Source organism: Balaenoptera borealis (genome assembly GCF_965194805.1).
Source record: "Balaenoptera borealis genome assembly, chromosome: 3".
NCBI classification, from domain to species: domain Eukaryota; kingdom Metazoa; phylum Chordata; class Mammalia; order Artiodactyla; family Balaenopteridae; genus Balaenoptera; species Balaenoptera borealis.
Genome location: NC_138866.1, coordinates 75,809,758 through 75,833,231, shown reverse-complemented (window position 1 = coordinate 75,833,231; position 23,474 = coordinate 75,809,758). Strand labels below are relative to the sequence as shown.

General features: G+C 45.1%; 2 protein-coding genes across 3 annotated transcripts in view; one reads left to right on the top strand and one right to left on the bottom strand.

Annotated features, from left to right (window-relative positions):
* Window positions 1-47: 47 nt before the first annotated feature.
* The window catches only part of LPCAT4 (lysophosphatidylcholine acyltransferase 4), a 162,631-nt gene continuing 139,204 nt past the window's right edge, over window positions 48-23,474 (bottom strand). Inside the window, exons 1-14 of one of the 2 annotated variants that reach the window (XM_082384985.1) lie at window positions 7,207-7,457; window positions 5,796-5,938; window positions 5,239-5,459; window positions 4,755-4,867; window positions 4,571-4,631; window positions 4,230-4,288; window positions 4,003-4,037; window positions 3,415-3,469; window positions 3,204-3,286; window positions 2,813-2,938; window positions 2,350-2,482; window positions 1,107-1,205; window positions 615-780; window positions 48-357 (exon numbers count right to left, since the gene is read on the bottom strand). In XM_082384985.1, coding sequence (XP_082241111.1) covers window positions 203-357; window positions 615-780; window positions 1,107-1,205; window positions 2,350-2,482; window positions 2,813-2,938; window positions 3,204-3,286; window positions 3,415-3,469; window positions 4,003-4,037; window positions 4,230-4,288; window positions 4,571-4,631; window positions 4,755-4,867; window positions 5,239-5,459; window positions 5,796-5,938; window positions 7,207-7,320 — 1,563 coding nt within the window. In that variant the 5' untranslated portion in view covers window positions 7,321-7,457 and the 3' untranslated portion in view covers window positions 48-202. Of the gene's footprint in view, window positions 358-614; window positions 781-1,106; window positions 1,206-2,349; window positions 2,483-2,812; window positions 2,939-3,203; window positions 3,287-3,414; window positions 3,470-4,002; window positions 4,038-4,229; window positions 4,289-4,570; window positions 4,632-4,754; window positions 4,868-5,238; window positions 5,460-5,795; window positions 5,939-7,206; window positions 7,458-23,474 lie in introns of those variants that run through there. The other variant, XM_082384986.1, reaches the window with a different exon arrangement.
* On the top strand, window positions 7,316-23,189 carry LOC309625495 (uncharacterized protein). Its single transcript, XM_082385110.1, has 3 exons — window positions 7,316-7,794; window positions 10,323-10,405; window positions 10,561-23,189. The coding sequence occupies exons 1-3, from the start codon at window positions 7,600-7,602 to the stop codon at window positions 10,607-10,609; spliced, it is 327 nt and encodes a 108-aa protein (XP_082241236.1). The 5' UTR covers window positions 7,316-7,599; the 3' UTR covers window positions 10,610-23,189.

Below are 23,474 nucleotides of genomic sequence, written 5' to 3'. Positions count from 1 at the left end.
TAAATAGATATAGATATATATTTATATATAAAATAGTTTCTTACAAAATAAGACCAAACGAACAAAAAATGAAAACCAACTTAAAAAAACCAACAACGATAACCAAAAGTCAAGCAGGACAGAGACGGGCTTGAGGCCCAGGGGTGGCCTCTGGCGCTGCTCTGAGTCTGGGGGCGGGTGCGAGCCGGAGAGGTCGAGGTGCTCAGTCGCCCTTCTGCTTGGGGGCCTGCGCGGCCCCGTTGGCCAGAGCAGGGGCGCTGGCTGGGGAGGAGGCGTTTGGTGCCTGGGAGGGGCGCAGGTAGGTGCCGAAGAGCTTCCCGTGGAGCGGGTGGTGAACGGAGAAGTCCTGAAACTCACCTGCACGGCAAGAGCGAGACGGGAAAGTAAAGACCTGAGGAGGAGAGGAAGAGGTCCCCAACTCTCTTCTCAGAACTGGTACGTCCTGTTCCCTCTCATCTCAGCCTCACCGTCTCAAATCCGAGTTGACATCCTCTGCCTCCCCAGCTGGTTCCTCCCAGCCTTGCCCCTCGGAAGTCCTGTTCCCCCAGGCTGGCTGCCGGTCCTGTTCCCTCCCAGCCCAGTGCCCGCACGGGGCCTGGGAGGCCATGACTCACAGAGGGAGAGGCCCTGGCGGGCTCCTGCCTGGCACAGCTCGGCATGCAAAGTCCTGGCGGCAGGGTGGGGCGAGCCCAGCAGCAGGTGCAGGATGGTGCTGAAGCCGTCTTTGTACAGGAGGCGGCCGGGCCCCTCGGCTTGCTCCTCTTTCTCCTCGGCAAAGAGCTGGGAGGAAAAGGGACGCGAGTCAAGCTCTCTCCTCGTGCCGTCGCCCCGCACGTCCGTCTGACAGGCTTCTCCTCTTCCAAGAGTGTGGAGCCCAGGCCTCTTGCCCCCCTGGGCCCTTTCTGAATATAATCGTCACGGCTGCTGCCTTCTTCCCGTCGCCTGCGAGGCCTCGGCAGAGACGCTGGGGCTCTGCGGTTCAGACAGTGTGGCCCTGGGACGCTGAGCGCCTACCATCCGGAGGCACCTGGAGACAGCGCACCACACAGGCCTCCGGGCGGGGGAAGCACAGCCTCCACGTGCCTCCCACCCCAACGTCCTGATACCTCAAAGGCCAGGCGAGTCAGCTCCTCCAGGCTCCTGCCCCCATCCAGAGCTGCCAACGCAAGGGCCACGTCTCGGAAGTCCACCAAACCCCTGGCATCCTGGAGGGTGGAAGAGAAACCAGGGCGATGCAGGGACCAACCCCATGTCCTCCTTCCTGCTCTGGATCTCAGCTCCTCCCTCTTCTCGTCAGGCCTGGGGGTGACCCCTGTGTCCACTTCCCTCAGAACCGTGAGCCCTGAACTCTCCGGGATCTCGGACAGTTCTCTCGGGGCATGGGTTTGCCTGGTGACAAAGCTCTCCTATAAAGGGATCTCCTAGGAACGATGGAATCCCTCAGGTATGCTGAAGTTACCATCAAGTTTCTGATATACTATCAGGGCATTCTGGACCCCAAGCTGGAAAAACTGGTTCTCTTTTGACGTGGCCTATGTGGGAGAACGGGTCCAACAAACTAAAAGGGGGCCACTGGCATAATTTCTTACCAAAAAACTCCCTGAGGATACCTGCTGTGTCAGATCTATGTGGGACTGGGGCACCTGGGTTTTGGTTCTGTTCTGCTACAGGCTATGATGGGAAGCTCCTTTCAGGGACTGTCTGCCCCAGTCCAAGGAATCAGCACACCTGGATCACTCCCTGTTCCCTGAGAGGATGTTGAGAACCATGGTCTGCATCTTAGGTCAAAAAGAACTCCTTGGGACCACTGGGAGTTGTTCATAAACATTATGAACCTTCTGGGGTTACTATAATTCGACAAGACAACCTGGTTAAATCCCAGGAAATATACAGCTCACCAAGATTCTTGAGAAAGTTCAGGAATCCCCCAGAGAAGCTCTGGGATATTTTTTAAAAATCTGCCCAAGTATTACAGATACTTCTGGGTCTCAAACCCTTAACTGTCTAACCTGTCCAATGTTGTCTCCTCTGTATGTCACCTTCCCACCTAACCCTCCCCCCAGTGCCCCACAAGGTCATATGATCCCCATCTCTGCCGATCTCTAAAATGCCTCAGAAATTTATGGACCTCATTGACCATCATTTCTCCATTGTTCTTCCCTGCAATGAGTAAAACATTGCTGTTCAATGCACTGGACACTCTCTATATAAAAAATGAATCTCCCAGCAGACCTCAGAAGATGTCCATCTAACAATAGCTGCTAGAGCATCCAGCCCAGACTCCAAATGGGCCATCCACACGGCCCCTCGGACAGTGTACTTAAATCTTGAGCATCCCAGCCCCTTTACCTGCTGGAAGTAGCTAAAGGCACCAGCCACCATCTGGGGGTCAGAGAGCTGTAGCTGCCTGGCAAACTCTTCCTGGCTGATCATTCGACTCCGGCCTGGCTCTGCCTCAGTGTCCACACAGCCAGGGGACAGCCTACAAGGGAATTGTTGAAGGTGCAGAGCTGACTCAGTTTCCTTCTGGACACATCACCCAGCAGGACCCTGGCCTCAGCACGGGTATATGTGGTGTTTTTCTAAGATGTACTCTGACTCAGTCCCTGGAGAGCCATTCCTACTTTTGTCACTGGGGTTATTACGTATCTTTCTTTTTTCCTCCTTCCTTTTACCCCATTATCTTTTAAAAAATTCCTCTGTCTTCCCACTTTTTTTTTTTTCTTTTTAAAGACTCTTTTCTTCCTCCTACCCATTCTCCTTTTTCTCCTTTTTTTCTCTTGCCCATACCCTCACCTTCAAGGTCACTTACCCAGCCTTCCGAAGCACCCTTCCCAGTTCCCACAGCTGCGGCTCCAATGCCACCTTCAGCCGGCCCACCACAATCACCGGCAAGCTCCCTACAAACTCACACTCGGTGGCTGGAATGCCCAGGGCCCTACAGGATGAAGAGGGATGGAAAGCAGGGGAAATGAGGCAGAATACTCATCTGAGGGTTCATTACTGATTCTGGCCTGCCGACTATGGAGAGATCAGGCCCCTTTCACTCTCCCCTACCCCACCTCAGCGGTCCAATAGCCCTTCCCCCTGCCCTAGCCGTTCCCCTCCCCCCATGTGTGCCTCAAAACCCCAGCCCTCCTCCCCATCCTGTGGTTCCTCTGCCCTGTATATCTGTTCTAGGAAATACCCTGTGGGATACTTACTGTGCCATAACCCTCTGGACGTTGTTGGCATAGAGGGTGGGGTCCCTGCTCTCCTCCGGGCTGGGGCGGTACACAGGGAGGAACTGAAACACACACACAGAGACCTCTCACCAGGACCTCAAAGCTAGGGGTGACCACTTCTACCCTCTTCCCCCAAAGCTTCCGGGGTCAGTAGATGCCCACTCTCCCACCCAGCCCACGGGGGTCATACCTCCACATCCACGATGCTGCAGGGCTGAGAGGCTGTGAGCCAGAGGACTTTGAGTCTATGAAAAAAGAGACCTCAGAGGCTCAGCAATCTCTAACTATGGGCTCCCCGCACCCCAAGGATGGGAGTGGCAAAGTACTGTCCACCGATACAAAAATAAACTATTAGCCATACGGTCAGCTGGACGAGTATACAGCCGGGAGGCAGAGGGGCCAGAAAGGCGGCAGGATAAGAGAGAGAACACTGCAGGTCTAGGCCAGGGAAAGAAGTGCAGGCGAGGGGGTCTGAGTAACCGGCAGAGGAAAAGAGGCAAGCCGGGTGGTGTGGACCACCGAGCGAGAAAAGCTAGGAAAGTAAGTCAAAAGTCACTATGATTACAGCAGGAATGATTAGGTGGGACAGCTTAAAGGCACTTCCAGATTATAGCAGAAGATTGGAACAAAACAGAGGGACAGGGGCATCCCCTTTTTGAGAGTTCTCTCAGTCCCAGGACGAAGAAGGGCTATTCACCTTGTCTGGAAGGTGGAAGATGCACCAGGAATTCTGTGGGACCCCACTTCCCACCCTCACCCCAGGAACACCACTACTCACACTCCAGGGCCCCTCCATGCCCAGCTGGTGGTATCCTATGTGGGAAGCAGAGGGGAGGGGAGAAAGGCATGACTCTTCTTCCCCGGAACTGGCCAATCCTTTTGGAGCAGAGGCCCTGACCCTGACCCACCCCACATGCACATCCCCTGGTGGCACAAGCGGTTTTCACTGATTCCCATCCCGGGTGGACTTGTGCTCCCCCTCCCCACTCTCGAACTAAGACTCACCAGACTGTTGGGGTAGCGGATGAGGACAGGCTGCACAGGCACCCCTGCGATGAAGGCTCCTAAATCCCGTTTCCACCCCCACCCCCCAGGCAGAGGTTAGAGACTGGAGGTAGCTAGAGGGCATGAAGTATAGGCATCTGGCTCAGCTCTACAATGAGATCTGGCCTTGCTCCATTTCATTTATAATTTTCTCCGACTCGTGGAGACTCTTCAGTGTCAGCTAGGAGGCTCCGTCTTCCTCCCTCCCCCACCCCTCCACTTCTTGGGTTATTCCAGAGTCCTTCTCCAAATCCTGGGCTCCTTTGTCCTACAGCCCTACCATCCACTGCTGTTTTATTCACCTGGTTTAAATTTAAGCAAAGCCTTCTTGTTGGAACAGGTGCCCTCAGGAAAGAATAGTACCTGGGTAAAAAAAAAAAAACAATCAAGAGACCAGAATGAGGTGGGTGGAAGGGGACTAGAGGAAAAAGAAGCCTCTTCAGGAGCACATAAAAGGCGAGGAGGTCTGAAGACCCTTTTACCCACCTGGGGCCACTTGCCTCCTGAGGTAGCCCGCCTTCGGACCTCCTCCACCACCCTGCGCCGAGAAGCCGGGTCATGCCTGGATACTAGGATGGCTTGGTTGAAGCGAAGAAGGGCTGGGGTCCAGAGAGGATACAAGGAGTCACTTGGTTCTTCCCCAGGGGTAGTAACACCTGCAACCTCCCCTTCCTCAACAGTCGGAGATGCTTCCTGGTTATCTCTTTGCCCTGGGGACCCTCCTTTCATGGTGTGTTATCCCTTTTAGGGAACTGAGCAGAGCTCCCTGCTCTCTTCTAAGCACAGAGCTCAAAGTCTAGGAGGTTGCTTTCACAAATGGTGTTAATTTGCATTTCATTTGCCAGCATCAGGCAATATCCCTTCTAACTTCTCCCTCCCCCCTTGGGGCCAGTTCTCTCCAGAGTCTCTGATTCCTGTCTTTTTCGCCCAGAGTGGTCATCTCTCCTCTTCACCCCTCTTAATCTCTCACCTCCAATGACAGGAACAGAAAGGTTCTCAGCTCGAGACACAACCTTGGGCAGGTCACAGGGCAGCAGAACAATGGGGTCAAAGAAAGTAGAGTGAGGGGCAGCAACCAGGACGGGAGCTTGAAGGCGAGAGGCCCGCTGGCCCCGAACTCGAATCCGGAGGAAACCGAGCAGGAAAAAGAGCAGGCGGCTGAGGCCCAGCACCCCGCTGTGGCACACAGTCCTGCAAGGCAAGGCTGGGCATCAGCGGCGACAGCGATCCTGACCTTCACTCACCCCCCAGGCTCAGACACCCAGGAAAGCAGGTGTCCTTCTTTTGCCCTCTATTACCTGGCAAAGGGGCTAAAGTCTCTGGTTACTTTGGGACATATCAAGGTGCAAAATTTAGAGTTGAGGTCCTGGGTACCAGGGACTGAGCTTGGCTGACTCATCTCACCTACCCAGGCTGGGTGGGAGAGCTTCGGAACCCTCCCTCCTCCTCTTCTTAAGGAGGGAGCAGAATGGATAGCAGGGAAGAGAAATGAGAAGCTGGGTCTCTGGGGGCTGGTTCCTCACTTACTTTCTCCATCCTGTAATCGGCTCCTGAAGCTGCTCCTCAGTAAGACCAGCTACTTGCAGCCAGGCAAAGGGCCAGAGGAGAAAGAGGACGATAAAGGCCAGAAGCACTCGGATGGGGGCCAGCAGTGCCCCCAGGAGGCAGAACTGCAGAGGGTGGGAGAGGAGGCCACTTCAGGGCTGAGATGCTCCCTCCAGGCTTCCCCTCTCCCACAAGGATGGACCCAGGAGCAGAGGGCCATTACCCCTGTATATCAGGAGACACGTAGTGTGGGACCAGGATATGGGACTGGAACCCAAGGTGGGATGAAGTCACCAATGAGGGAAAGAGGATAAGAGATTCATGGGATCAGGGGCCTCACTTTCCTGTCTTTCAGCTGGTCCCCATCACACCAACAAAACTGAAAGACTGTTAAGAGGATTCAGGGATAACTAGTGTGAAAGCGCCCAGCACTGTGCCTGATGTAGAGTAGGCTAGAGATAGTTCCTCCTCCCCCAACCCCCTTCCATAAATAGCTCCTACGTCTAACAGAAACCAGGTGCATAGTTCTTTCCACTTCGGGTCTGGGAGGCAGAGGGTTGGAAAACACAGAGAGGTCTACTTTTCAGACCCAGGCCAGTCTCTAGTTCTGCCCAGCAGCACTTCCCCAGTACTGGGGGAAAGGCGAGAAAAGATCTCGGCCCTGCTCCACAGGGTAGGGGTTGCCAGGAGCCAGGGTGACTCCATGGGCTGCCCTGGGGAGACTGAAGGTAAACAAACCGAGCCCCAGGAGCCGGCCTCAGGGGAGGTGAAGGCAACAGAAACCTTGGATGCTCCCTTCTCATACCACTCCCCAGCCTCCCCAGGCCGGTGCGGCCCGGCCCTCCACTTCCCGTAGCCAACCCCCTTCTCCACCTCCCTCCCCCCACCCCAGCGGGAGGTGCTGCAGTGCGTGGGGGTGTGGGTGGGTAGTGGAAAGGAGGGGTCGTTGGAAGAGCACGGGGTTTCAGGCTCCGGGCCCAGAAACCTCTTCCAAGTCAGAGCCTCCTAGAAGCGCTCAGCACGCCCCTGCACCCCCACCACCACCCCCGCTATCTGTGGCCTCCACCTCCATCCTAGCCCATCGGCCTCCGCAGGATGTAATCCGCAGTCTCCAGCGTCCTCCACCTCCCCTACCCCTGGGTCCCCTGCAATCCTCCATCCTCACCTAGTCAGTTCTCACACACCTTCAGCTTGTCTATCGCCCAAGCCCGCGTCCTCTCCAGGACTCCTCGACCACCCCCCGCCGCCCCCACGTGCGCACCCCCTGACTCCCGCCCCGTAGCCTCTCACCCACCCCCTTTCCGGATCCCCATCCCCATCTGTATCAAGGCTCCAAAAGGCCTCCTTTTTCTATCCCCGCGAGTCCTTCCGACGCCCCCCGCCCATACCTTACCTTAACCCTCTGGAGGCGAGAGAGGTGTAACTCATGCACGAAGGGGTTGGGGGGCGCCGGGGGTCCGGGGGTGGGATAGAGGGGGGCCCAGTCCCCCGGACTTCCCTGGCTCATAGCGGCGGGAGAACGTGGGAGGGAGGGCACCCCAGCCCGGCCCCGGGCCCCTCTTTGCAGAGCAGCAGCTGCAGCTGCAGCAGCAGCGGCGGCGGCGGCGATCTAGCCCCGGCCCCGCCTGGTGCGGGGCGCCGAGGGGCGGGGAGCAGGCTGCGCGGTCGCGCCCGCGTTGTCAGGGAGCCGGCCGAGGGGCGGGGCTTCCAGCGCCCCGGCGCCCCTGCTCCTCCGCGCCCGCCACAGCGTCCGCAGCCCCTCGGGCCATTGTTACGAGGCGGCCGGATGCTGGAGCGCGGCGCCTGCCTGCGGGCTGACCCCGGGCCTGGCCCTCTGGGCGTCCCCCTCGGAAAACCCGGCCGGCGCCTCCCCACAGGCCTCCGGCTCGGAGCGAGTTTGGGGCGGCGAGGAGCGAGCGGAGCTGAGAACGCCCTCGGACTCCGCCCGGGCGTCGAGGTCACCCTGCAAGCACAGATCGGGGTGGGGCCCTCTGCGGATGAGAATGGAAGGGCGGGCGCGCAGTGCGCGGAGGCCGGCAGCTCGCGGCCGAGGCGGGGCCCACCACCTCTCGGAGGCCGACCACCTTTCCTTCCTGGTTGGGTCGACGCCGTCGCGCGTGGACTTGAGGCGCTCACGCCCTCTGGCGGCCGTATTGTGCCTAACAGCTCTCGGCATCCGCGTCCTGCCTGAGCTAGGCAGGGCTGCCTGTTTTGGTGTGAGGACTCCGCGAGGTGCCGGCAACCATCAAGACGCTGGTCATACATTTACCAGGGCTCAACCAGGCCTGGACGGGCAATGTGAACCTGAAAAGCTGGGATGACCCCGGACGCAGCCCTCTTTTTCCTCCTAGTCTCTTTTTTCTCTTTTTCTGTTTCTTTCTTTCCCTCGCTCCAGTGTGTAAGAGGACAAAGTAATACCCCTCATCCCCAAACTCCAAACTGTCCTAGAAAGCACATAAACTGGTTAGACCCTGGTCGTCAGGCTATGGTGAGATCAGGGAATTGGCTAGACTTTGAGATCCACAGCCAGTAGCACAATCAGAAATAGTGACAAAAAGGAGATAAGAGCCTCGTTGCTTGTGGAAAGAAGCTGCCTTCAGTTCAACTTGTTTTACTTCTCTCTTCTGCATCCCTGTCAGCCACCATTTCCTGAGGGTAATGGGAACAATGGCAGATCAATGGACTATTGGGTCATTGGGTACCATTAATCTTTTATTGGAAGGGGGACCAGGCAAAAGTCAGAAGTCACTTTACTTCTATCTAGACCCTCTTCCCTCCTTCCTTGCCCCATAATTTACCCACTTATATTCCTGCCTATATCCCTAAGAGAGCAGCCAGCATTCTCAGAGAAATAAAAGGATATCCTAGTCAGATTTATTTCTTAAAGATTTTTAGAGAAGATTCCATGGCTCTTTAATTTTAAAATTTATTTTTCCAGCTTTTTTGAGATATTATTGACATATATGTAGATTTAAGGTGTACGATGTGATTATTAGATACATGTATGTCTTTTACCTACTATTTAAAGGAGGGCACGTTCTGTGTGTCTTGGGTTTTGCAGGGTAGTTTCAATATTTTTATAATTTCGTTTTGTTTTGATTAAGGTAATTCATTAAAAGCATAATTACACATAATTTCCTTTTTACGCCTCTAATATTTTAACATAAATTATCTATAACCATACCATGAGGAGTTATTAAACTTAAGACTCAAGCCCATAGACTAATGATAATTATATGCAAATTACTATTACACATAACCACATACTATGCGGAGAAAGTTTTGGTACTAATTTCCACTTCTCTCTATGGAACAGATGAAAACCCTTAGGCAGTGTGTCTGGTTGGATTTCTGTTCTTCTGGCATTTGTTTTGTCATCTTTTATGTCTCTTGGAATGTTCTTGCTCCTTGCCAGGTTCTTACTTCGTTGTCTCGATTTCTTATCACTGATTACAGAGCAATCTCAGTCTTTGTGCCAATTCTTAATATTTTAAATGTCTTCATTAACTTCTGTTAAAATGTTCCACAAACGCGCTTGCTATTAGCAATAGTTTCTTTTTTTTTGCCAGCCTCTTCTCTGCCTCCATCTTTTTTTTTTTTTTAATAGATCTTTATTGGAGTATAATTGCTTCACAATACTGTGTTAGTTTCTGTTGCACAACAAAGCGAATCAGCCATATGCATACACACGTTCCCATATCCCCTCCCTCTTGAGCCTCCCTCATCCTCCCTATCCTACCCCTTAGGTCATCGCAAAGCACCTAGCCGATCTCCCTGTGCTATGCAGCTGCTCCCACCAGCCAACTATTTTACATTCACTAGTGTATATATGTCGATGCTACTCTCACTTCGCCCCAGCTTCGCCCTCCCACCCCGTGTCCTAGAATCCATTCTCTCTGTCTACCTCTTTATTCCTGCCCTGCAACTAGGTTCATCAGTACATTTTTTTTTTTTTAGATTCCATATATATGCCTTAGCATACGGTATTTGTTTTTCTCTTTCTGACTTACTTCACTCTGTATGACAGTCTCTAGGTCCAACCGCCTCACTACAAATAACTCAATTTCGTTTCTTTTTATGGCTGAGTAATATTCCATTGTATATATGTGCCACATCTTCTTTATCCATTCATCTGTCGATGGACACTTTGGTTGCTTCCATCTCCTGGCTATTGTAAATAGTCCTGCAATGAACATTGTGGTACATGAGTCTTTTTGAATTATGGTTTTCTCAGGGTATATGCCTAGTAGTGGGATTGCTGGGTCGTATGGTAGTTCTATTTTTAGTTTTTTAAGGAAACTCCATACTGTTCTCCATAGTGGCTGTATCAATTTACATTCTCACCGACAGTTCTGCCTCCATCTTTTAGCTGCTCTGGTATAATTCATTCTGCCAGTGCTGGACTGCTGGGTGGGAGGTTTTATACATGTTGTCTTTTTTGTAGAGTAACTCTTTGGCTGGGACTTGCAGTAGACATGCTGATCCTTTCTCCCCTTTCCTCCTTAACAGAACTCCGATTTAGTTCAAGTATCTAGCTGCCCCACACACGCATTTGTCCCAGGGGCAGCCAGGTTGGATGGAACCCATCTGAGGTGATCCTTTTCTCCTGGTCAGGGGATGATTTGGAATGGATGAGTGATCCTGGACAATGAGACCTGAAGGAAAGTCTGCTGAGGTGCTTCTGGGAATTTTCCTCACTCTTCATGAGAATGCGTATGAATTAACACTTTATTTTTATCCTCCGAAGGTTTCTGAGTGTGACTCCTGTGACTGCTGACGCCACCTTGCAACCCTGAGGACCAACTATGACTTAGGATAGCGCAGTGGTGAGAGGCAAAGAATCTGGATCTTTGATGACAGAACTGAGCCTCTGAACAAACCAAATTGAAGTCTGAAGTACTTCTGGACTTCCTGCTACATGAGAAAATAAATTTCTGTGCCCTTTAAGCCAGTTTGAGTCAGAGATTTTGTTATGTGCAAAACCCCACTGTATTCATTTGCCATTGCTGTATAACAAATTGCTATAAAATTAGCAGCTTAAAACAGCCTCTATTTATTATCACAGTTTCTTCAGGTCAGAAGTCCAGACACAGCTTTGCTAGGTTCTCTGCCTGGGGACTCACAAAGCTGAAATCAAGGTATTGGCAGGGTCATGTTCTCTTCTGGTGGCTTTACTGGGGAAGGACCTGCTTCCAAGCCTCCTCAGTTGTTGGCAGAACTCATTTCCTTGAGGCTGTAGAATTCATGGCAGCTTGATTCTTACAGCCAGTGCCAGAGAGAGTCTCTGACCTCCAGGCCCTCTTTCAGGTCAGCCCACCCAGGACAATACTGCTTTTGATTAACTCAGAGTCAACTAATTAGGGACCAGGGTCCTTAACTACATCTGCAAAATCCATTCACTTTTGTGATATAATGTAACATAATCATGTGAGTAGTAGCCCATCACCTTTGCCATATTCTGCTGTTAGAAGCAAGTCACAGTTTGGCCTGAACTCAAGGGGAGGGAATTATACAAGGACATGAACAGTAAGGAGGAAGGAATCATAAGGCCACCCTAGAGTGTGTTTACTATAGACACTAAGGGATTCAGGGACCAGGATGAAGATTGTTTCCCCATTGTGGAGAAATACACTTATTTTTCCTGTAAAAGTAAAAATTTTCAGAGTTTATTGTTTAACTGTCTCATGCTCACAATTAATGAGCAGTACTGAAATGCAGATTTAAACAAAAGCTCTTAGAGCATAACAGAGGGAACAACTAAGTAGAGCATGATATCTCAAGAGCAAGTTCCCTAAAGAGGGTCATTTGAATTAGATCTTGATGAATAAGTAGTAGTTTGTAAAGAGGTTGGGAAAGAACAAATCAGACAGAAAAGGAGCACTTACTCATGGACAGGAGAAAGTTAATGAGGGTTTGAACACACCCATGTGGTCAGATTGCTGGGTGATTGGGGGTGGGGATGGAGACTGAAAGATATTGTGCAAAGCCTTTAAAACATTCTAAATAATTTGTGCTTATTCCTACCTCTAGTAGAGAGTAAGCTGAGGTCAAATAGGACACAGCAGTGTTCAGTGGAAGTTCTGTAGACATCTATATAGTAATATGTATAATCACACATATTGTGTGGTTACATAAACAATGTGAGTTCTATTTATTCAGCTTGCAGATAATATTTGTTTTTTTTATACAAATTTCTAGACTCCTTGAAATTACTCCATGCAGTGGTATACCTAGCATATTTGAAACCTGGATGGGGCCTTCATGATGGGATTAGCACCCTTTAAGAAGAGGGGCCAAGCAGCTTGTAGTGTCTCTCTGACCTGTGAAGACACACTGAGAAGGCTGATGTCTGTAAGCCAGGTAGAGAGCACTGTAACCTCACTGTAAATGGACCATGATCTCAGACTTCCAACCTTCAGAACTGTGAGAACATTTCTGTTTCTTAAGCCACCCTTGGCATTTTGTTATGGCAGCTGAGCTGACTGTTATCGGGACTTCCCTGGTGGTGCAATGGGTAAGACTCGCGCTCCCAATGCGGGGGGCCTGGGTTCAATCCCTGGTCAGGGAGGTAGATCCCGCATGCATGCTGCAACTAAGAGTTCACGTGCCACAACTAAGAAGTCCGCATGCCGCAACAAAGATCCCGCATGCCGCGACTATCCTGGCGCAGCCAAAATAAATAAATAAATAATCTAAAAAAGACACTATTACCACATTATCTCAAATCTACTATTTAAACATGAGAATATGTACTACCACAGGGGCTGGAGACATGAAGGGTGCTTGAAGTAATCTGGAACGATTCTGGACCTTTGCAACTTACTCTCTAAATGAATGAGAATTGCTACCGAGTCCACTTGTGTCTGGGGGCAATTGTATAACTGGGAGTTTTTTGAGTTAAATTCTGTGTAGAATATGATGTTCACTGAAGGATAAGTAGTAAAAATATTCAACTTGAAGCTTAAATAAATATTATTAAAACTCAAAAGTAACCATGGCAATGTTTAAAATTTGGACCCATAGGATATTTTTTTGGAGGGATAATTTATCCCTGACATTGTTCAGAATTGCTGGTGCATAGGGATAATAAATTGCTGACTGATTTTTGGCCAGTTTTATTATTCTTTTTAAATTCTCTACAGACAATGCATACTCTTGTTGCCTGCACCTGGGGCTGACTCCGTCCATCAGCTTGCTCTTGGTACCCTACTGACTCCATGATGTTGTAGGTGCTTGTTTCACAGGTTAAGAACCACTGGTCTAGCTTGGGAGACTAGGAAGATTTAGGGTTGATATGGTTTAAACATATTCATTGGGAGGCACCAGCCAGTTCCAGGTGGCACTGTCTAGTAGGCTTTAAAAATGTGGATCTGGGGCTCAGGGATGGAGATAAAGATTTTGGAGAAGCCTACGCATCTGGTAGAGAAATTGAAATCAGGAGTGTGGGATCAGATATATTTCTATTTGTTTCCGAATTGCCTTAAATCAACAGGGAATTCTTCTGACAACCATCTTGCCTGTTTTCAATCTAATAAGAGAAATATTTATTAACCTATTGAACCATTTTATGAAATCTCAGTAAGCAAGAAGTTCATTTAATACCAAGCCAGATTCTTTTTTTAGGGAGCTAACAGGCTGGACTTTTCCTTGGTAGGGATAGCACAGTTTTTATGTCTTCATTCTAGGTTCACAAAGAGTGTCCTTGGAGGGATTAGAGATTGGGGAAAAAATCACAGTTAAACTTCAAAATATTCAAAAATATTCAAGATAGGCTTGAGATGAGAAAAATAGTTTCAAAAAGGGAGCTTACTGAATAAGGGCACATGTGAGAGGGAAGAGGGGTGATTCCATCTCTGTGATCCTGAGTGTAGCACAGTGCTGAGTGTACCTATGTTTAATAAATGTTTTCTGATGTTTGAGAGTCTCAGATATTTTGTTTGTTTGTTTGTTTGGCTGCGTCAGGTCTTAGATGCAGCGTGTGGGATCTTTTGTTGCAGTGTGCAGTCTCTTCGTTGTGGCGCACAGGCTTCTCTCTAGTTGTGGCGTGTGGGTTTTCTCTCTCTAGGTGTGGCGCACAGGCTCCAGAGCGCATGGGCTCTGTAGTTTGTGGCACACAGGCTCTCCCGTTGAGGCACGTGAGCTCAGTAGTTGTGGCACGTGGGGTTATTTGCCCTGTGGCATCTGGGATCTTAGTTCCCCAACCAGGGATCAAACCCACATCCCCTGTGTTGGAAGGCGGATTCTTTACCACTGGACCACCAGGGAAGTCCCGAGCCTCAGATTTTTAAAAAGGCAATAGATGATGTAGATCTCAGACATCCCCTGTTCCTCCATGAGTTGCTCAAATTCAGGGACCTGGAATAATGGCCACTGATCACTGTATCTGAGTGACTACTTTGAGATCTGCATTCACAGTGAACTTTATAGAATGCTAGGCCACTACATAAAAGAATATCTTTTGCATTTATGCAGATACATTGCTGTCTGAGCAATTTTTTCCAGCCTTGGTTTTATATTTGCACAAATCCTTCCTGGAGATAATGGTATGAATTTGAGTTGCCAGAGTGAGATTGGTTCAGAATAAAGTAAACAGTCTTGAATTTGGCACCACAAAATAATTCATGGGACTGTTGTCCAGTAACTCCTTTGCTTGGGGCATATACCCACCCACTCTTTCCCACGTCCCCTCTGTCTAATGTTAGCTGCCCCTGCAGCCACTCCCTTCTACCACTTCTTCATCCTGAGCTTTCCAGTTTTCTGGTGACAACGAAAAAGTTCTGTTTCCTGCCCTCTGCTTTTTCACTAAGAAATACCATTTAAATTTTAATGAAATATCTAAGAACTAGCAATGATTTATGGGAGAGAACTAGGTTAGGGACTGTGTGAGGTGGTGGTGGAATGTGTAAAGAGGCAAAGCAAAGCATGTATTCAAGTATTATCATCTCCATTAGGCCTAGCACAGTGTCTGGCAGAAAGTAAGTGCTTCATAATTATTATTGTTGGCTAAATGCATAGTAATATTTATTGCTTTTTTATGCCAGAGTTCACAAAATTCTCTTGTTGGCTCACAATCAGAAGACATAAAATAGAATATAAACAGGATCAAAGAATTAGCAGAGTAGGAATGGAGATGGCAGAGTAGGAGGACACGGAACTCACCTCCCCCCACAAACACATAAAAAATCCATCTGTATGTGGAACAGTTCTTACTGAAAACTAACTGGGGACTAGCAGAAAGCTTGCTTGCTTCCAAAGCAGGGTGGGGGAATTCCCTGGTGGCCCAGTGGTTAAGACTCCTTGCTTTCACTGCTGAGTGTCTGGGTTCAATCACTGGTTGGGGAACTAAGATCCCACAAGCCATGCAGTGTGGCAAATAAATAAATAAATAAAATAAAGCAGGTGGAAAGGACAGATTGAGACCATGTGGCTGGCTGACTGGTTTCCTGGCGACTGCCCTGGCATGTACCCCAGCCTGAGCCAACTAAACACTCCAGCATCATTTGCCTTGCATTGCAGCTCCACACTGGAGTGAGGGCTTCCATAACCAAGGAAAAATCTTGGCTGTGAGATGCTGTGGTGGCTCAAACCCTAAGCAGAGTCTGAACAAGGAGGGGTCAACAATTGCTGGTGATCACAGGCAGCACATCAGAGGCAGACCACATCTCTGATGGTGGCTAGACCGCCATACCCCATGCCCCACTCTTGCCAAATACCCACACTGGCCCCTCTTGCTCTAACACTGCTCCTCCCTGAGGCTGAGGGTGCTGGTGTTGGGAGGGGAAAGAGCATACACTTAAAGAGAACAGAGCCAGCTAGGACCAGACCCTCAGGGTTTCAAATCCAGAAACTTGGGACCCGACTCCACCCCTAACAGGGCAGTGACAGCCACAAAGCAGAGGGGAAGAACCACGTCACACCTGGCTCAGGCCCTAGCCCTCACATGTCCAGCCCCACCTCCTACCAAGCTGAGAGCTGCCAGCACACCCTGATGAATGATGTGACATCAAATCCAGCTCTCCCACCAAAGCCACTGGGCAAAAACAGACTGTATAGTGTTGCTCCTATATAAGGACCCACTTCAAGGCTAACATAGTTAACTGTTTCATCTAATTTCATAGAGTCAGAGAAAGATAAGCAAAATGAGAAGACAGAGGAATTTGTCTCAACTGAAAGAGCAAGAGAAAACCCCTGAAAAAAACAACTAATGAAACAAGTAAATAATTTGCTAAATAAAGAACTCAAAGCATTAGTAATAAGAATGCTAACTGAATTAGGGAAAAGAATAGATACACACAGTAAGAATTTTAACAAGGATCTAGAAAATATAAAAAGGAACAAGTGAGAGCTGAAGGATACAATAACTGAAATGAAAAACACACTAGAAGGAGTAAACAGTAGACTAGGTGATACAGAAGAATGTATAAGTGATTTGGAAGATAGAATAATGGAAACCACCCAATCAGAACAGCAAAAAGAAAAACAAATTAAAAAAAAGAAAACAGTTTAAGGGTTCCTTGGGATAATATCAAGCATACCAACATTTGCATTATAGGGGTCCCAGAAGCAGAAAAGAGAGAGAATGGGGTCAAAAATGTATTTAATGAAATTACGGCTGAACACTTCCCAAGCCTAAGGAAGAAATAGATATCCAGGTATAGGAAGCACAGAGGGTCCCAAACAAGATGAACACAAACAGACCCATACAAAGACATATCATATTTAAAATGGTAAAAGTTAAAGAGAGAGAATTCTAAAGGCAGCAAGGGAAAAATAAAGAGTGATATACAAGGGAACCCCCATAAAGCTAAGTTGATTTATCTGCAGAAACTTTGCAGACCAGAAGGGAGTGGCATGATATATTTAAAGTGCTGAAAGGGAAAAACCTGCAACCTAGGATACTCTACCCAGTAAGATTATTATTTAGAATTGAAGGAGAGATAAAGAACTTTTCAGACAAGCCAAAACTGAAAGAGTTCATCAATACTAAACTGACTCTAAAAGAAATGTTAAAATCCTTCTCTAAGTGGAAAAGGCTGTAACAAGAAGTATCTATAGGAAAGGAAAAATACCACTAGTAAAGGCAAATATATAGTAAAAGCTGATATCAACTACTTTAATAAGCTAGTACAAAGATTAAAAGACAAAAAAAGTAAAATCTAGTATAACTACTGTAATCAGAAAAGAGATACACATGAAGTTGTAAAATATGACATCAAAACTAAAAAGTATGGGGAAGAGAGTAAAAAGCGTATATCTTTTAGAATGTGTTTGCAACATATAAATACAATTATAGGTCAACATACATGAACTCCATGGTAATCACAAATCGAAACCCTACAACAGATACACAAAAATAAGAGAGAAAGAAACACAAACATACCATTAAAGAAAATCATCAGGGAATTCCCTGGTGAACTCCATGCTTTCATTGCCGAGGGTGTGGGTTTGATCCCTGGTTGGGGAACTAAGATCCCACAAGCCATGCGGTGCAGCAAAAGAAAAAAAAAAAAAAAAGAAAATCATCAAACTACAAGGGAAGAAACTAAAAGAAGAAGAAAAGAACAGGGAAGAATTACGAAAACAATCCAAAAAAGGTATTAAATGGCAGTAAGTACATACCTATCAATAATTACTTTAAATGTCACTGGACTAAATGCTCCAATTAAAAGATATAGGGTAGCTGATAGGATAAAAAAAACAAGACTCATCCAAATGCTGCTTATCAGAGACTCACTTCAGAGCTAAAGACACATATAGACTGGAAGTGAGGGGATGAAAAAAGATATTTCACACAAATGCAAAGGACATGAAAGTGGGGGTAACAATATTCATATCAATCAAAGCAGTCTCTAAAACAAAGTCTATAACAAAGACAAAGAAGGGCATTATGTAGTGACAAAGGAATCAATACAAGAAGAGGATACTATGCTTGTTAACATGCATGTACCCAACACAGGAGCACCTAAACATATAAAGCAAATATTAATGACTTAAAGGGAGAAATTGACAACCATACCATAATATTAGGAGACGTTAATACTCCACTGGCATTAATGGACAGATCACCCAGACAGAAACAAGTAGGTGAACAGTGGTCTTAAGTGACACAATAGACCAGTTGGACTTAATAGATATCTATAGGATATTCCATCAAAAAACAACAGAATATACATTCTGTTCAAGTTCACATGGAACGTTCTCTAGGATAGATCACATGCTTGGCCACAAAACAAGTCTCAATGAATTTAAGAACATAGAAACTACATGAAGCATTTTTTCCAACCACAGTGGTATGAAAATGGAACTAGAAATCAATTACAGGAAGAAAAATGGGAAAAACACAAACCTGTGGATTCTAAACAACATGCTACTAAAAAACCAGTGGGTCAATGAAGAAATCAAAGAGGAAATCAGAAAATACCTTGAGACAAATGAAAATGGAAACACAACCCTTCAAAATCTATGGCATGCAGAAAAAGCAGTTCTAATAGCAACATTTATAGCAATACAGACCTACCTCAAGAAACAAGAAAAATCTGAAATAGACAACCTAACCTTCCATCCAAAGGAATTAGAAAAGAAAAACAAACAAAGCCCAAAGTTAGCAGAAGGAAGGAAATCATAAAGATCAGAGAGGAAATAAATAAAAGAGACCCCAAAAAACAACAGAAAAGAACAATGAAAGCAAGACCTGTTATTTAAAAAAGATAAACAAAACTGATAAACCTTTAGCCAGGCTCATCAAGAAGAAAAGAAGGAAGACCCAAATAAACAAAATAAGAAATGCAAGAGAAGAACTTAAACCTGATATTACAGAGACACAAAAAAATCATAAGAGAATACTACAAATCGTTATATGTCAACAAATTGGAGAACCTAGAAGAAATGGATAAATTTCTAGAAACAAACAACTTGCCAAGACTGAATCTAGAAGAAACAGACAATCTGCACAGACCAATCACTTGTAGTGATATTGAATTTGTAATAAAAATATCTCTCAGCAAACAAGAGTCCAGAACCAGACGTTATACTACAAAGCTACTGTAATCAAAACAGCACAGTACTGGCACAAAAACAGACACATAGATCAATGGAACAGAATAGAGAGCCAAGAAATTAACCCACTTATGGTCAATTAAACACTTATGGTCAATTAATCTCCAGCAAAGGAGACAAGAATATACAATGGGGAAAAGACATCTCTTCACTAAGTGGAACTAGGAAAACTGGACAGCTACATGTAAAAGAATGCAATTAGAACATTTCCTCACACCATGTACAAAAATAAAGTCAAAATGGATTAAAGACTTAAATGTAAGACATGAAACTATAATACTCCTAGAGGAAAACTCTTTGACTTAAATTGTAGCAATATTTTTTTTGGATCTGTCTACTAAGGCAAAAGAAACAAAAGAAGAAAATAAACAAATGGGACCTAATTAAACTCAAAAGCTTTTGCACAGCAAAGGAAATCATTGACAAAATAAAAAGACAACCTATTGAATGGGAGAAAATATTTGCAAATGATATGAGTGATAAGGGGTTAATATCCAAAGTTTATAAACAGCTCATACAAGTCAATATAAAAAAAAGAACCCAAATAAAAAAGTGGACAGAAGACTTGAATAGACATTTTTCTAAAGAAAATATACAGATGGCCAATAGGCACATGAAAAAATGCTCAACATTGCTAATCATCAGAGAAATGCAAATCAAAACCACAATTAGATATCACCTAACACCTATCAAAATGGCTATCATTAGAAAACCCTAAAGACTCTACACAAAAACTATTAGAACTGATAAATGAATTCAGTAAGGTAGCAGGATACAAGATTAATATACAGAAATTTGTTGCATTTCTTTACACTAAAATTGAGATAACAGAAAGAGAAAGTAAAAAAAAATCCTGTTTAAAATCACATAAAAAAAAAATACCTAGGGACTTCCCTGGTGGTCCAGTGATTAAGAATCTGTGCTTCCAATGGAGGGGGCACAGGTTTGAGCCCTGGTCAGGGAACTAAGATCTCACATGCCACGTGGTGCAGCTAAAAAAAAAAAAAAAAAAAGGCAAATACAATACAATAAAATACCTAGGAATAAACCTAACCAAGGAGGTGAAAGACATATATACCCCAAACTATAAAACACTGATAAAAAAAATCGAAGATGATTCAAGGAAATGAAAAGATATCCCATGATCTTTGACTGGAAGATTTAATATATTCAAAATGGCCATATTACCCAAAGCAATCTACAGATTTAAGTTATCCCTATCAAATTACCCATGACATTTTTCACAGAACTGGAACAAATAATCCTAAAATCCATATGGAACCACAAAAGACCCAGAATTGCCAAAGCAATCCCAAGGAAAAAAAAGAAAGCTGGAGGCATAACCCTTACAGACTTCAGACAATACTACAAAGCTACAGTAATCAAAGTAGCATAGTACTGGCACAAAAACAGACATATGGATCAATGGAACAGAACAGAGAGCCCAGAAATAAACCCACACAACTATGGTCAATTAATCTTCGACAAAGGAGGCAAGAATATACAATGGAGAAAAGACAGTCTTTTCAGCAAATAGTGCTGGGAAACTTGGACAGCCGCATGTAAATCAATGAAGTTAGAACACTCCCTCGTACCATACATAAAAATAAACTCAAAATGGCTTAAAGACTTAAATATAGGACAGGGCACTGTAAAACTCCTAGAAGAGAACATAGGCAAAACATTCTCTGACATAAATCGTAGCAGTGTTTTCTTAAGTCAGTCTCCCAAGGCAAGAGAAATAAAAGCAAAAATAAACAGATGGGACCTAATCAAACTTATAAGCTTTTGCACAGCAAAGGAAACTACAAACAAAATGAAAAGACAACCTATGTTCTGGGAGAAAATATTTGCAAACAATGTGACTGACAAGGGCTTAATTTTCAGAATATACAAATAGCTCATACAACTCAATAACAAATAAACAAATAACCCAATCAAAAAATGGGCAGAACACTTAAATAGACATTTCTCCAAAGAAGACATACAGATGGCCAACAGGCCCATGAAAAGATGCTCAACATTGCTAATTATTAGAGAAATGCAAATCAAAAGTACAATGAGATATCACCTCACACTGGTCAGAATGGTTGTCATCAAAATGTCTGCAAATAACAAAAATTGGAAATGGTGTGGAGAAAAGGGAACCCTTGTACACTGTTGGTGGGAATGTAAATTGTGCAGCCATTATGGAGAACAGTATGGAGGTTCCTTAAAAAGCCAAAAATAGAGTTACCATATGATCTAGCAATCCCATTTTGGGGTATATATCCAGAAAAGATGAAAATGCAAATTGAAAAAGATGAAAGCTCTATTTCAAAAATATGCACCCCAGTGTTCACAGAGGCACTATCTACAATAGTGAAGACACAGAAGCAACCTAAATGTCCATTGTCAGATGAATAGATAAAGAAGATGTGGTACATATATACAATGGAATACTACTCAGTCATAAAAAAGAATGAAATAATGGCATTTGCAGCAACATGGATGGACCTAGACGTTATCATACTAAGTGAAGTAAGACAGAGAAAGACAAATATCATATGATATCACTTATATGTGGAATCTAAAGTATGATGCAAATGAACTTGTTTATGAAACAGAAACACAGACATAGAAAGCAAACTTATTGTTACCAAAGGGGATGGGGGTGGGAGGGAGATAAATTGGGAGTTTGGGATTAACAGAGGCACAGTACCATATGTAAAATAGATAGACAACAAGGATTTACTGTATAGCACAGTGAACTATATTCAATATCTTGTAATAAACTATAATGGAAAAGAATTGAAGAAAAAGAATATAGATATATACATACATATAATTGTATAAGCGAATCACTTTGCTTTACACCTGAAACTAATACAATATTGTAGATCAACTATCTTCAGTTACAAAAAATAGCTATCATCAAAAAGTCTACAAATAACAAATTTGGTGAGGATGTGGAGAAAAGGGCACCCTAGTACACTGCTGGTGGGAATGTAAAATGGTGCAGCCAGCATGGAGAACAGTATGGAGGGTCCTCCATAAACTAAAAATAGAGCTACCACATGTTCGAGCAATTCTACTGCTGGGTATATAGCCGAAGAAAATGAAAACCCAAATCTTTTTGCTTTCGTTTTTATAAGTAATTTATTTTTCATTGAAGTATAGTTGATTTACAGTGTTGTGTTAGTTTCTGGTGTACAGCAAAGTGATTCAGTTATATATATTCTTTTTCATATTCTTTTCCATTATGGTTTTTTACAGGATATTGAATATAGTTCCCTGTGCTACACAGTAGGACCTTGTTGTTTATCTATTTTATTTATAGTAGTTTGTATCTGCTATTTCCAGACTCCTTGTTTATCCCTCCCCCACCCTCTTTTCCCCTTTGGTAACCATAGGTTTGTTTTTTATGTCTGTGCGTCTGTTTCTGTAAATAAGTTCATTCTTATCATATTTTAGATTCCACATTTAAGTGATATCATATAATATTTGTCTTTGTCTGACTTATTTCACTTAGGATGGTAACATCTAGGTCCATCCATGTTGCTGCAAATGGCATTCTTTCTTTCTTTTTTATGGCTGAGTATTATTCTATATATATACTCAGCCATATATATATATATATATATATATATGTATATATATACACCACATCTTTTTTATCCATTCATCTGTCAATGGACATTTTGGTTACTTCCATGTCTTGGCTGTTGTAAATAGTGCTGCAATGAACACTGGGATGCATGTATCTTTTCAAATTAGAGTTTTCTCCAGATATATGCCCAGGAGTGGGATTGCTGGATCATATTGTGACTCTATTTTTAGTTTATTAAGGAACCTCCAGACTGTGAAAACACCAGTTCTAAAAAATACACGCACCCCAGTGTTCATAGCAGCATTATTTACAACAGCCAAGATATGGAAGCAACATGTGTTCATAAAAAGATGAGTGGCTAGAGATGTGAGATCTATATCTATATCTATATCTGTATCTATATCTATATATACACACAAACATATATATATATATATAAAATGGAATATTACTCAGCTATAAAAAGAATCAAATTCTGCCTTTTGCATTAATGTGCATGTACCTAGAAGATATTATGCTTAGTGAAATAAGTCAGACAGAGAAAGACAAATACTCTGTTATCACTTATATGTGGAATCTAAAAAAAAGAACAAAAACAAATGTATATAATAAAACAGAAAAAGACATAGATATAGAGAACAAGCTAGTGGTTACCAGTGAGGAGAAAAAAGTGGGGAGGGGCAAGAGAGCAGGATAGCATTAAGAGACACAAATTACTACGCATAAAATAAATAAGAGGGGGCTTCCCTGGTGGCGCAGTGGTTAAGAATCCGCTTGCCAATGCAGGGCACACGAGTTCGAGCCCTGGTCCGGGAGGAGCCCACATGCCGCGGAGCAACTAAGCCCGTGCGCTCTAGAGCCCACGTGCCACAGCTACTGAAGCCCGAGCGCCTACAGCCCGTGTGCCTCAGAAAGAGAAGCCACCACAATGAGAAGCCCGCACACTGAAACGAAGAGTAGCCCCCGCACAGCAACGAAGACCCAACGCAGCCAAAAATAAATGAAGACTTGACCTT